At 35.4% G+C, this 13,311-nt stretch overlaps 1 protein-coding gene across 2 annotated transcripts in view; it reads right to left on the reverse strand.

The window, feature by feature from the left end:
- Positions 1-1,401: 1,401 nt before the first annotated feature.
- LOC125680407 (rho guanine nucleotide exchange factor 17-like) overlaps positions 1,402-13,311 on the reverse strand; it is a 62,893-nt gene continuing 50,983 nt past the window's right edge. For both annotated transcript variants that reach the window (XM_056155961.1, XM_048919987.2), the window contains 12 exons: positions 13,161-13,276; positions 11,944-12,035; positions 11,507-11,580; positions 11,209-11,414; positions 9,907-10,139; positions 9,472-9,628; positions 8,524-8,610; positions 6,748-6,815; positions 6,150-6,298; positions 5,459-5,633; positions 4,242-4,415; positions 1,402-3,719 (listed from right to left, as the gene is read on the reverse strand). In XM_056155961.1, coding sequence (XP_056011936.1) covers positions 3,430-3,719; positions 4,242-4,415; positions 5,459-5,633; positions 6,150-6,298; positions 6,748-6,815; positions 8,524-8,610; positions 9,472-9,628; positions 9,907-10,139; positions 11,209-11,414; positions 11,507-11,580; positions 11,944-12,035; positions 13,161-13,276 — 1,821 coding nt within the window. In that variant the 3' untranslated portion in view covers positions 1,402-3,429. The remainder of the gene's footprint in view (positions 3,720-4,241; positions 4,416-5,458; positions 5,634-6,149; positions 6,299-6,747; positions 6,816-8,523; positions 8,611-9,471; positions 9,629-9,906; positions 10,140-11,208; positions 11,415-11,506; positions 11,581-11,943; positions 12,036-13,160; positions 13,277-13,311) is intronic.

The raw sequence follows: 13,311 nt of genomic DNA on the forward strand, positions 1-13,311 counted from the left end.
ATGTCTCTATCACAACTTACATGAATCATCATTTACTGCTGAAGTCCTCCATGTGTAAATGTATATTCGTGAGAGCTAAATTTCTGTAAATGACTAGTCTCACGAAATTATACGCGTTAAATGTTCTCGAGAATAATTTTTGATTTATAGTATATGTATACGATACAATTCATCACTATGACACAAGTTCTTATCATTTTATAAAAATTGTCAACACTTAAAATTGTCCACTTGGAAAGGCCTTGTCACTAAGATTACATCCACTAAAAACTCATGTACTCTCACTTACATTTCAAAAGCTAAAGGCAAATTTCAAGTTTCTGCAAAATGGCACATTCATCAAATGTGGCACCATTGAAAAGGTTATGCTACAAGGAGATTAAATCAACTATATATAAAACCCATCTCATACATGTATTGAAGATTTCTTCAGTTAAGGAGGTATGCTACACCAGAGAAATTTGATGTAGATGAAAAGTGGAGGATATGTACAACAATATTTTGAAGTTGAAAATTTTCAAATTTACTTTATTTTGTCAAAAAATACAGTTTTAGTAGAAGGTAATCTGAAAAAAAATTAAAACCCCTGCTGGACTCGAACCTGCGACCTACAGTTCAGCAGTCGGTATCCTAAACTACTGAGCTACTCGGCTAGGTATTTAAATGAAAAAGGAAAAGTCAAATATTGCTGATATCGATTTTTTCATCCATGTTTTTAAAGGAAGTCAGCCATTATGACGATGTCGAGTACTACCTTACAGCATTGTTAAAGTTCTTTACCACAGACACAAAGTTTAAAGAAGCGCTGTATAAAACCAGTACAATTATCCATCATTCCAATACTTGCGCACTTTGGAGCTATACAAGTACGAAGACACATTTGTCTCCCCTTCAAACATATAAATGGAAAACTATATGTCACCAAATCTCTGGAGAGAAAAAAATTACAAAATCTGGGTTTTTTTATTATGATTTTATTACAAAGTTTTTTTTTCAATTTTCAGATCTAATAAAACATTGACCACAGAAACTGTGATAATTCTTCTTTGGCAGCAAACTTTCAAGAAATTAAATTATAACTTGCAAAGCATTTGAAATTATATTACAAACATACAAATGTATATTTTTTCAGTATTAATAAATAAACAACTGAAATACCACTCATCATCACAATTTGAACAAAGATCTACATCCTGTAAATGAATAGGAAACAGTCTTGTATTCACATTAAAATGCTCTCATCATTGAATACAGATATACCAAAAATCTCACAGTCTTTGGTATCAGCTAGTAAAAATAACAAGTTTCCAATAGTACAAAGTATCAATTTCATCATGAAAGAATACTATTTTGAAAAAGGCACAGAAGTACTACAAACTGCATTCAAATTCAACAAATAACTTTTCATTTCAACAGCAATAACTGACTATCACAGCATCCATTTTTAATATTTTCATTGTTTGAGATGCACGAAATGCAAATCTGTATATGACTCTACCCTGGGCACTATAACCTACTGGTATCTAAGAATAATAAAAGAAAGAACATATTAGACTATAGAAGGTACATGTACAAGTTTGATTCAATATATTAAAGTACATTGTTAATATTTATCATGCTGCACTTTCAGCCATTCCAAGCATTACGCACATCAAACAACTAAAGTTCCAGAGGCAGCCATACAATTTAATTACTCTTTTACCTTGGTCATTAATACAACACAAAAAATTATTTATTTATCCATTTTAAAATCAGCATTTTAAGGAGGAATAACACCAGAGAAATCTGATACGGCTGGAACGTGGAGGATATGCATAATAATATTTTGAAATTGAAAACTTTTAAATTAATCTTATCTAAAATAATTTGCAGTTTAATTAGAAAGTAATCTGGAAAAAATTAAAACCTCTACTCTACCCAAACCAAAGATCTACAGCGCCCAGTTGCACCAAGACGAGTTAAATTTAACTGACAGTAACGTCTAGTTAACACTATATGAACGTACGAGTTAATGCGAAGTTAACTGACCGTCATGCAACTGAGATCAGCAGTCAACACCTTAATCTACTGAGCTACAGGTAAAACAAATATATATGTATTGCTGATATTCATATTTTTATATTCAAGTTTCAAAAGGAAGTCAGCCATAATGGTGTTATTTCTCCTTAAATATAATAATAGAAAAAAGAAATGTAAAAAATAGATATTTCATGAAAAGGGGACTTTAAATTGGAGATTTATATTAATAGCACCAAACAAATGACTCTATATAATAAAGTGGTCAGCATTGATCGATACTAAAAAAAAGAAAGAAAGGCATTTCTCTTCACAAAATACTGATTAAAACTATTTCAATATACTGTAGCATTTTCAATACCTCAGCAAAAATTTTATGCAATTCATTATATCAATGGTTGAAACTTTGTATGCAGGTACCCATATATGCATATCAGAAATGTGTCTTATTTGCTAAAATATGTATATAAAAAGATTTTAATATAACAAAAAAATATCAGTATTTATGAATCAACTGATTTGCAACACTAACAGGAGATTTTTATGCCAGCTACAGGGATATTTTCTCACTAATGCCTTGTGTACTCTATATATAAATGATACCAAGTTAAGCTTTTCTGAATACTGGATAAAGGCTTCATGTGCAATAAATCAAACACTAACATTAACAACTTATTTGTCTCCCCTTGCCCAACAGACTGAAATGAACTTAAAAAGTTACGTTTTTTTATGTAGGGTCCGAGATTTGTATAAATCAGTATCATCATACTCTTGATTTCTAAAGTCCATCCAAAGAAACAATGTGAAAGTAAACTATAACATCTTAACAAGCACGATTTTGCCTGCTTAGTCGGGAGAGGCTAAACAAAAACATTTTAAAAGTGGGCCCAACTAAAGATTTTAAAATGCACAGAAAATTAAATAGTTGATAAAAAGAATCTCTATAAAAGAAAACAGCAGCTTCTCTCTGTACTGCAAACCAGTTGGAAAAAGCAGAATTTTCATTAATAACATTAAAAGAAAACTTATTTCAAACCCACGGTCAAAAGACCGCAAATCTCTATATATAGCACCAACAAATGACTCAGTCGTTAGAGGTATATGTTAAAAATTTCGATAAATTCCATAGACACTTATCTAAAAATACAATCTTACTTACTTAAAAAAGACATTTAATCACAAATTGAAAATGATATAATATTTTGTATTTCATTTACTCCTTCGTCTGTCGGATTCTCCATGTTCTTCTAGATACACATCCAAAAATTAACAGACACTCTGAAACACATCTCACATACTCTATACAAAGTCAGGACACTTTGTGCACAGAATACACCGCGGTTACCATAGTAACATCCTATTTTAATCACAGAACACAGTTATCTCAACAGCAGCAACATTTTTTGACTTTTGTCACACCTGCCATATCAGCAAATGGTTTGTGCTGTCGTCACGACCGGCAGCCTCATTAGTGGCGTTATTTCTGAAGTCTTCGTACCCGTCACCACCACTGATGACCAACATCCGCGAGGCTAACGTGGTTGTAGCTGCCATGGAAGACCGCCTGTGTATGTCATGTAACGCGATGGTTTCACTAATGCCGCCTTCTTCGTACTCTCCGTCCGTTTTCACTGTGGGCGGAGTCAGAGTCATTTCTACACAGGTTAAGAATCTTACGTGTCCTGTATGCCCATTCACTAACCCTGTCAATAACGTGAAGGAGCATATCAAACTGATGTTGTACACATTTCAGAAATAAATTTATTTTGAAAATACATGAGGATATGAACTGCAAAGTTTCACTCCAGCATAGTCATGAAGCTCGTTAGCATGTCATGAGAAGTGTACAGGTGTGAAATGCTGCTGTTCATATCCTCATGTATTTTAAAAAATGAAATTTATTTTACGATTTTTTTTATATTTACATTCTACTTTCATTTCTGTCAGAATTCCCAGCTGTTGAAACAGACATACTATATTTATCAAGAAGAATACAACTGCAGCACTTTACTGAGGGAATGGCTATCCTTACAAAGAAACATGTATGAAAGGCAAAAACGTTGGAGATATAAATATACGTATATAACACAAAATCTTTGTGCCTGATATATGCTAAAGCATATTTTTTTGTTTATTTATCTGAAACTAAAAGAAATTATCAGTTGCTATTAAAGATCTTCCTTTACATGCTAGGATTTTCTCTGATCTATATTTTGTCCACTGACCAGTAACTGTTGGGGCCGGGATGGAGCCCTTGGTGGTGGTCGAGGTGATTCGAGGCATTGTTATCGTCAGTATCACCCCCGCACTGGTTCCCACCCACAACAGGTCCTTACACACCATCAGTGACGTGATCCTTAAACAGGCCGCTTTATGCTGACGTATTATGTCATCAGCAGCTGTAATAAAGGAACAAGCTTTATGATAAAAAAAAGTTTACAGGAACAAACTATATAATTTTTTTAAAAATTTAAAAGTTTATAGGGACATGCTTAATCAAGAAAATGTTTATGGTAACAAGCTTGATAAAAAAAAAGTCTACAAGAACAAATGAAATTATAAAAATCGATTCAAGAACAAAAATGGCCGGGTTACAAAAAGTAGGTACCCCATTACAGGGACACCCGCCTGCCTGCCATTCACCATTCCATAAGCCGAATACACATTGTGCAACCCAGCCAAAAACGGTATAAAACAATTTTCATGGAAAACAGAATGACCAGTCTACTTCCACACTAATATTCAGCTTATAATAATAATAATAATTATAATAGCCTTTATTTATCCAGGATAACACAAATTAGCATATAGCTAGTTTCCATTGTAGTCCTGCATTAAAACATATACACAAACATAAAATTAACATCTAAAATTAGTATCTAATCATGAATACAATATAAAAGGAAAAGGGAAAAAAATAGAGCATAAGACACTTCAAAATATCATCATGTTCAAGATACTTACAATGTCCACTTAGATTATCAACACATCAAGTCATCTTGTATTATACATGTACATGTATTTTTTGCTGATGTTATATTCTGTAATTCATTTGGGCCACTGCCTGGGCTTGAGTACTTACACTGTAGTTTTTGAACCACTGCCTGGGCTAGAGTACTTACACTGTAGTTTTTGAGCCACTGCCTGGACTATAGTACTTACACTGTAGTTTTTGGGCCACTGCCTGGACTTGAGTACTTACACTGTAGTTTTTGGGCCACTGCCTGGGCTTGAGTACTTACACTGTAGTTTTTGGGCCACTGCCTGGGCTTGAGTACTTACACTGTAGTTTTTGGGCCACTGCCTGGGCTAGAGTACTTACACTGTAGTTGTTGGGCCACTGCCTGGGCTTGAGTACTTACACTGTAGTTTTTGGGCCACTGCCTGGGCTAGAGTACTTACACCGTAGTTTTTGGGCCACTGCCTGGGCTAAAGTACTTACACTGTAGTTTTTGGGCCACTGCCTGGGCTATACTGACTTCCAGTAGGAATTCGTAAGACGTGGCATGGTACAGGAGAAGCTTTGCACTCTGTTGGATGGCCATCCATACGCCTTGACCTGAACATACTAGACACTGGACACAACGGTCACAGTCAGCGGTCACTTGGAACGATGTCTGCAATATAATAAATACCCATCACAAAGGTAGAATCCCACTTATCATTAGGTTAAAGATTGCCTGCACAGGCACCAATGAAAAATAAAATCTTCATTTATGCAGGCACCAATGACGAATTAGGCAATCTTCAAGTACAAGTTTGCTTGTAGAGGGTCCAATGAAAAATTAGGCAATACTATTCATAACAGCATAAATACCATATAGTGGGTTTTTTTGGGGGGGTGGGGGTGGGGGTGGGGGTGTGTTTCGCAGGTCTAGGATTTGGCAATTTGCTGGCTTAAAGGTATGCTAGTGATTTTAGTGAATAAATTTTGGCAGACAAGGAAGAGTTATCTCTCTTGGAATTACTGAAGTTGCTATGGGGAGCATATTTGGCATGTGAAATTTTGGCAAAAAGCTATCTAACTGCTAAATTTATCACCCTGCAGAAAAACCCTGCTACACGGTACAATGACATGCCATTTTTCATTTTAACTCGTAATAAATACAAGTAAAAGATATAAAAAGACCAACCTCTGTACTGAGTGTGAGGGGGTTGATGACCTTAATGACGTTTTGACAGCCACACCAGAGTTTACCGGCCACTGCTAACATCTTATTTATAGGAGACAGGACTGTCCCAATACTTCGCGTGTAGGGGTTCTCCGCATCCCATATTCCCTCTGAAAATGTTAATAATATACAATTAACAGCCCTCAGAAAATGTTAATAATATACAATTAACAGCCCTCAGAAAATGTTAATAATATACAATTAACGGCCCTCTGAAAATGCTAATACTTTACAATTAACGGTTCTCAGAAAATGTGAATACTTTACAATTAATGGCCCTCTGAAAATGTTAATAATATACAATTAATGGCCCTCTGAAAATGTTGATAATATACAATTAATGGCCCTCTGAAAATGTTGATAATACACAATTAATGGCCCTCTGAAAATGTTGATAATACACAATTACTAAAGTGAGACACACACTGTATAACATGAAGCATTGTCTGCTATGACATACATTGCAAGATTTCTATCATCCAACCTAACCGAGCAAGTTTGTCCAGTTTCTTTGAATCTATTTTTGATTTCATTACAGAACTATGTAAATATAACTTACCCGTGTCCCTTTTATACACTATTAAATCTCCGTTAGCTAAGGATGCAAATACCTTGTTGTCTAAATATCTGAAAATAGAATATACTAAATAAAAATAAGTGATAATAATGTCGAACTGTGAACTATTAGTCTTGAACAGACAGACTAAGCCCTCAAATGATCATAGAAAATACTGTGATGACCTGTCAACAATTTTCATGGGCATCAAATTTCCTGGATTTGTCAAAAAATAGTTATACTAAATTTTATTTCTGTATTTCAAGCTCTATATCTCAAACCCTTGGATATCTTAAAGTTTTTTCTCAGCCCCATCGAGTTTGCAATAATGAGATTTGACTGTAGTTTTGTTGGTGTGGATTCTCAGCCCCATTGAGTTTGTGAGAATGAGGTTTGACTGTAGTTTTGTTGGTGTGGATTCTCAGCCCCATTGAGTTTGTGAGAATGAGGTTTGACTGTAGTTTGTTGGTGTGGATTCTCGGTCCCAGTGAGTTTGTGAGAATGAGGTTTGACTGTAGTTTTCTTGGTGTGGATTCTCAGCCCCATTGAGTTTGTGAGAATGAGGTTTGACTGTAGTTTTGTTGGTGTGGATTCTCAGCTCCATTGAGTTTGTGAGAATGAGGTTTGACTGTAATTTTGTTGGTGTGGATTCTCAGTCCCAGTGAGTTTGTGAGAATGAGGTTTGACTGTAGTTTTCTTGGTGTGGATTCTCAGCCCCATTGAGTTTGTGAGAATGAGGTTTGACTGTAGTTTTGTTGGTGTGGATTCTCAGCTCCATTGAGTTTGTGAGAATGAGGTTTGACTGTAATTTTGTTGGCGTGGATTCTCAGCCCCATTGAGTTTGTGAGAATGAGGTTTGACTGTAGTTTTGTTGGTGTGGATTCTCAGCCCCATTGAGTTTGTGAGAATGAGGTTTGACTAGTTTTGTTGGTGTGGATTCTCAGCTCCATTGAGTTTGTGATAATGAGGTTTGACTGTAGTTTTCTTGGTGTGGATTTTTGTAGAGAGCTGGTCTATGTTTTTTTGTTTAAAAGCAAGAACTGTATTTCCTTGATCACTTGATTTCTTGATCTGGCACAACCATCAAAACAATAATAACCACAAAAGATGCTAAAATCACAGATCATGTTATTAATTGTTTACTATATTTTATAAGGTATTCAATGTACACTGCATAACGATCACCTTTCATATCTAATAATCAGATGGTGGGATTTTTGTAATCATGGTATCATTTTGAAGAGTTCATTAAACCAAAATGTTCCACTGTAGGGATTTTCAAAATTTTTATTATTGTATCATTTAATTCAACTTGAATTTTACATTGAAGTCTATGGGAAGAACATGTTTTATTAAAACAATCTTAAAAGAAATCAAATTTTCATTCAAATCTCTTCGTAAATGGTTACAGAAACTTTCTCTTTATGTCAGTATGAAATAAAATTAATTATTTACTGTATATCTTTCTTTTAAGAAAATTAGATTTTTATTTTTACCAAAGGTAGAAAACTCTTCCAAAAGAAAAAGATCAGTTTCTAATTACTTACCAGCCATGTAGAAAAAGATCAGTTTCTAATTACTTACCAGCCATGTGCATTTGATCTACATGTACTTCTCTTTCACCATTATTTAACAATAAACATTTATTTTGATATATATCATTCAAAATTATTCGATCTCCTTTCATTATGCATTGAATACCTCATTTCAGTGGTTGTGTAATTTAGATACACAAAAATATTTGAAATGTAAAAGAAAGTTGCTGTTGTAGATACTTACACTATACAATATACAGGTGATTCGTGGTGTATTTTTAGTTTATTTTTTGTAGTTTTAATATTATCTGTACACTGGAATACATGAATGCTGCAAAAAATACAAAAGCATCAACATTATGCAGTTCAATAAATTGAAATTTCAAACAAAATCAAAATTACAACAAGAAAAGTATCATACAAATTTTCCATCCCAAACTCTATATTCGACCCCCTAAGAAAGGGTAGTGAAAAATTCACAAAAAGGTTATGTTTGGTGCCCTACTTTCTGTTGCCCTCCTTTCTGCTGTTCTACTTTCTGCTGCCCTACTTTCTGTTGCCCTACTTTCTGTAGCCCTACTTTCTGTTGCCCTCCTTTCTGCTGTTCTACTTTCTGTAGCCCTACTTTCTGCAGTACTACTTTCTGTTGCCCTCCTTTCTGCTGTTCTACTTTCTGTAGCCCTACTTTCTGCAGTACTACTTTCTGCAGCCCTACTTTCTGTTGCCCTACTTTCTGTTGCCCTCCTTTCTGCTGTTCTACTTTCTGTAGCCCTACTTTCTGTTGCCCTCCTTTCTGCTGTTCTACTTTCTGTAGCCCTACTTTCTGCAGTACTACTTTCTGCAGCCCTACTTTCTGTTGCCCTACTTTCTGTTGCCCTCCTTTCTGCTGTTCTACTTTCAGCTGTTCTACTTTCTGCTGCCCTACTTTCTGTAGCCCTACTTTCTGTTGCCCCACTTTCTGTTGCCCTACTTTCTGTTGCCCTACTTTCTGTAACCCTTCTTTCTGTTGCTCTACATTCTGCTGCCTTACTTTCTGCTGCCCTACTTTATATAGCCCTACTTTCTGTAGCCCCTCCCTTTAAAATTGTTTCCAACAGGTATGTACACTTCATCTTTACAGAATCAGACGACAAACGACAGAGAAATGGCAGACGGACTCCACAAGAGTTTGGAGTATATCTGGTCCTCTTACCATCCATCTTCAGTGCCCAGCCACATGGTGCTTTTGAGTGAGTCCTGAATCCAGCTGCCAGTTGTGATATGATCCGGATTACTGCTAACTGGATCTGGATTAGGATTAGGATCAGGAGTAGGTGGATCTGCAGGAGGCGGGATCTTCCCTTCCTCATCTACAAAAAAACCTCGAAAAATGAAGTACTAATGAAATGAAGTAAAAGTTGTCCAAATTTGTGAAATGAGTATGAAGTGGTTCAAATTTGTAAAATGAGTATGAAGTGGTTAACATACTCCAAAACATTTCAAAATTCCTCAAGGATTTTTCCATATATTCACCCAGCATTTTGAGGCCTTTTCTTCTACAATATGTGCATTTAAGCAAGCAATCTAACAATATCCTTGTGTGATTTTCATCAAATTTCTACATAGTTTAACAATTCAAATTTCTAACCATCCACAGATATGGGGTCCTCATTGTTTTCTGTGATGCAGGGGAAGGGCGTGTCATCATCACTGGACTCTGATTCAGATTCAGACTTTTCCTCAGTCGATTTCTCATCCTCATCCTCCTCAGTCCCATCATCAGCCTCAATGACACTGATCTGTGGACTGTCCTCCGACACACTCGCTATCACAGGGTGCTGAGAAACCACAGGATGTTGGTGTTTTTTACCACTGCTTTTCCTGTTGGTTAATCAAATGGATAAATCCAGTTGTTGTTTAAAAGCCACATCCATTCATCAATCATGAATAAAAATGACAACCTTTTATCACGTTTAATTTCAGCTAACCTAAACTAAAGTGTATAATGGTGTGACCTGAACTGAATGAAGCATAAAATGGTCATTGGCGTGTCTGAAGTGACAATCATTATATTCAGTAATGTACGGTAAATTAGAAATAGAAATATTTTCTCACTTGTATATATATTATTTATGAAACTTACCTGGCACTAAATGCCCGGTAACATCTAAATATCAAATATTAAAGAATTTTTGTGGGTTGGCTTTCGTATAAAACTGAAAAAGGGCCCACTAAGAGGATGCTAAAGTGTGTGATGTTACAGCTTGTGATTGCTTGTTTAGATGTTTGGTAATTTACATACAGATGATTAAAATGTATCTTACGTTTTGCAATAAGACTTTAGGCATATGATCAACCTCTTCATTTAACGTGGGAAATAAAACACAGTTGATGTATATAGAAACAAGTAGGAGAAAATTTGTCTGCTTATTAAAAATGTTTGTGGTACTTTCTAAACCATTAATTTTTGTTTTCTATACAATGATTTCCTAAAAACTGTTACAAAAATTATCATACAATTCATTTTGAACAAACTGAGTATTTTAATTACAGTTTTAATTACAAACTGCAAGTCAGAGTCTAGCATTTTTTGGCAATAAAATTTAAAACTTGAATAACTGTTGAAGCATCTAATGAATCGATTACTCGGAACTCCTTATGTTGTGTCATACGAATTAAAACAGAGACAGCCAAGGATACCGATAGTAAACAAAATGGATGCTTCCACATGCCTCACAAAATTTCAGTGACATATTCAGAGAATATCTCTATTATTTTGCTGAATTTGTCATTCTTTTTCCTTTTACCTTTAGAGCCCTGCTTCACGGACAGGCCTTTGGCCCCTTCCAGTTTTGCTCGGTAAAAACACAACATCTTTAAGCATTGGTTCAAAACCAATAGGACATATAAATACTTCTGTAGTTTAACCTTGAGTGACCTTGATCATTACCTGCGGAAGTTCCCACTGTATGCTGGGACAGCACATATACAGAGAATTCTGGCATTGCAGCCGGGGACGGGAGTGTTGAGGGTGACGATTGGTTCTGGTTGAAGGCTGAGGAGACACATGTGACCTACATATCCGTCACTATTACACACCCACACCTCCCGGTAACCCGAGTTGTTCACCCCATCAATCGGAGCTGCACAGGAAAACTACAACAGCAAAGCAAAGTCACGTCATATATCGCTAAGCAAGCATAATCATAAGTTTCACACTTCAACATTGTCTCCATTTTAAATCCCACCTGCATTCCTGCCCTTGTCTTTGTGATAGGTAATGGTGTAAGAAATTCGGGAGCTCTCTTGTCAAACATTTGGGCTATAAAATAAAAGAGAAGATTTTAAATTTTGCAACACTCTTCTCCCAATGGTACTCAAATCTCAATGTGGCAAAGGTGACTTTTGTCCTTGACCTTTAATATATAGCTTTAAAGTTGACCTTTCAGTTCATGAAATACACTGTATTTATCTTGTATAATTCAAAAGTTAAGGCCAAGCTTACAGTAGCACACCAACAAAACACTGTATTTTTGCACTTTGGATATAAAATGTTCTTTATGAGATATAGTTCTGAAGATCAGATATTTGTCAACTGAAGTTATTTTAAATTGAAGTTTCAGCTAGAGTTATTTCATTGGCATAAATATCAACAGCATCGAGTTGAACTTCAAAGCCTACTGACCTAGTTTCTGTTTTGCCTCACTGACAGCAGCTTCCCAAGCTATCCTCTTCTCTCCAGAGCAAAACAAAATTTCTAATGGGTAAATAGCTTCTCTGTAATTAGAAAGAAAAAAAACAATGTCAAACTTATTCCTTCTCCGATTATTTTGATCAGATTCCGAACAACATTAAAGTTTGTGTACACTACAAAATTTATTCTCAACAGCGTGTAAATTGTGTTGTCTTTTTGCAAGAAAATAAAGCATTTGTAATGGTGATCACAAATTGCATTCCTTTCTTGTTGACTTGATAATAACTTTTACATTTTCATGTATCTCATACTGCATAAAACATGACACCATACAAATGTAATATGTCACAACTGACGTGAAATTTAATGGAATCTCTATCACTGGAAAAATAGACTTTAAAAGTTGGTAGCAATTAAATTCTCTTAAATATTACAATGCAGTGTTTCAAAATTATGAGAAATTAGCATTTCTATACCCAGTGGCAGAGGCAATACTGTAAATCAGTTCTTATTTCCATGAGCTTTATTCTTAACTAAATATACATATATATAATGAACAAACTGATTATTCACAACACTTCTGTCTTGCTGATAACTCCTGTGTGACAAGATGACAGATGCAGTCTTGCATTTGATATAAGTGAATTACAGCATCTATATTCATTGTTTTAAGTCCCGTCAAGAAATTTTAACTCATATAGAGATCTCCAGCTGTAGGTGAAGTACCACAAATTTAAACCTATGCATGGCACTCAAAGTCGTAGCAGTCAAGGTTCTTTATCATGCCAACGCCTACAGAGACATGGGGACCTCAGGTTTGAAGGTCATTCAGAAGATCCACGACCTTCACTTCTACCGTCCAGCGCTCGCTGAAGGATCAGTTATTACCTATATTAAACGTCTTAAGACTGATGTGGCACCGGGATTGACTACTGGTTGTGAGATTTAATGACGCAATCACTCACGTTCATCACAACGCACTCCAAAGAGAGTATCAACTCTCCAAATAGTGAAGTCTTAAATACAAGCCCATGTAATGAAGCGTTTATACTTGTTTAATACATTATTTTCATGCAATATTCCCTGTCTACACTAGGTCTTACTGTGTTGTGACTAGAACGTCTACACTAGGTCTTACTGTGTTGTGACTAGAACGTCTACACTAGGTTGTACTGTGTTGTGACTAGAACGTCTACACTAGGTCTTACTGTGTTGTGACTAGAACGTCCACTTTATTAGACTCTGTCGTAGGATTACGTAACATCGCCTCTGAGAGTTGCTTATTTAGTGTTGATAACATATCTTTGATCGTCTCTTCAAGACTCTGAAAATTAATAAAACAGAAGTTACTACTTCTAA

This window comes from Ostrea edulis, chromosome 2, assembly GCF_947568905.1.
Source record: "Ostrea edulis chromosome 2, xbOstEdul1.1, whole genome shotgun sequence".
Classification (NCBI taxonomy): domain Eukaryota; kingdom Metazoa; phylum Mollusca; class Bivalvia; order Ostreida; family Ostreidae; genus Ostrea; species Ostrea edulis.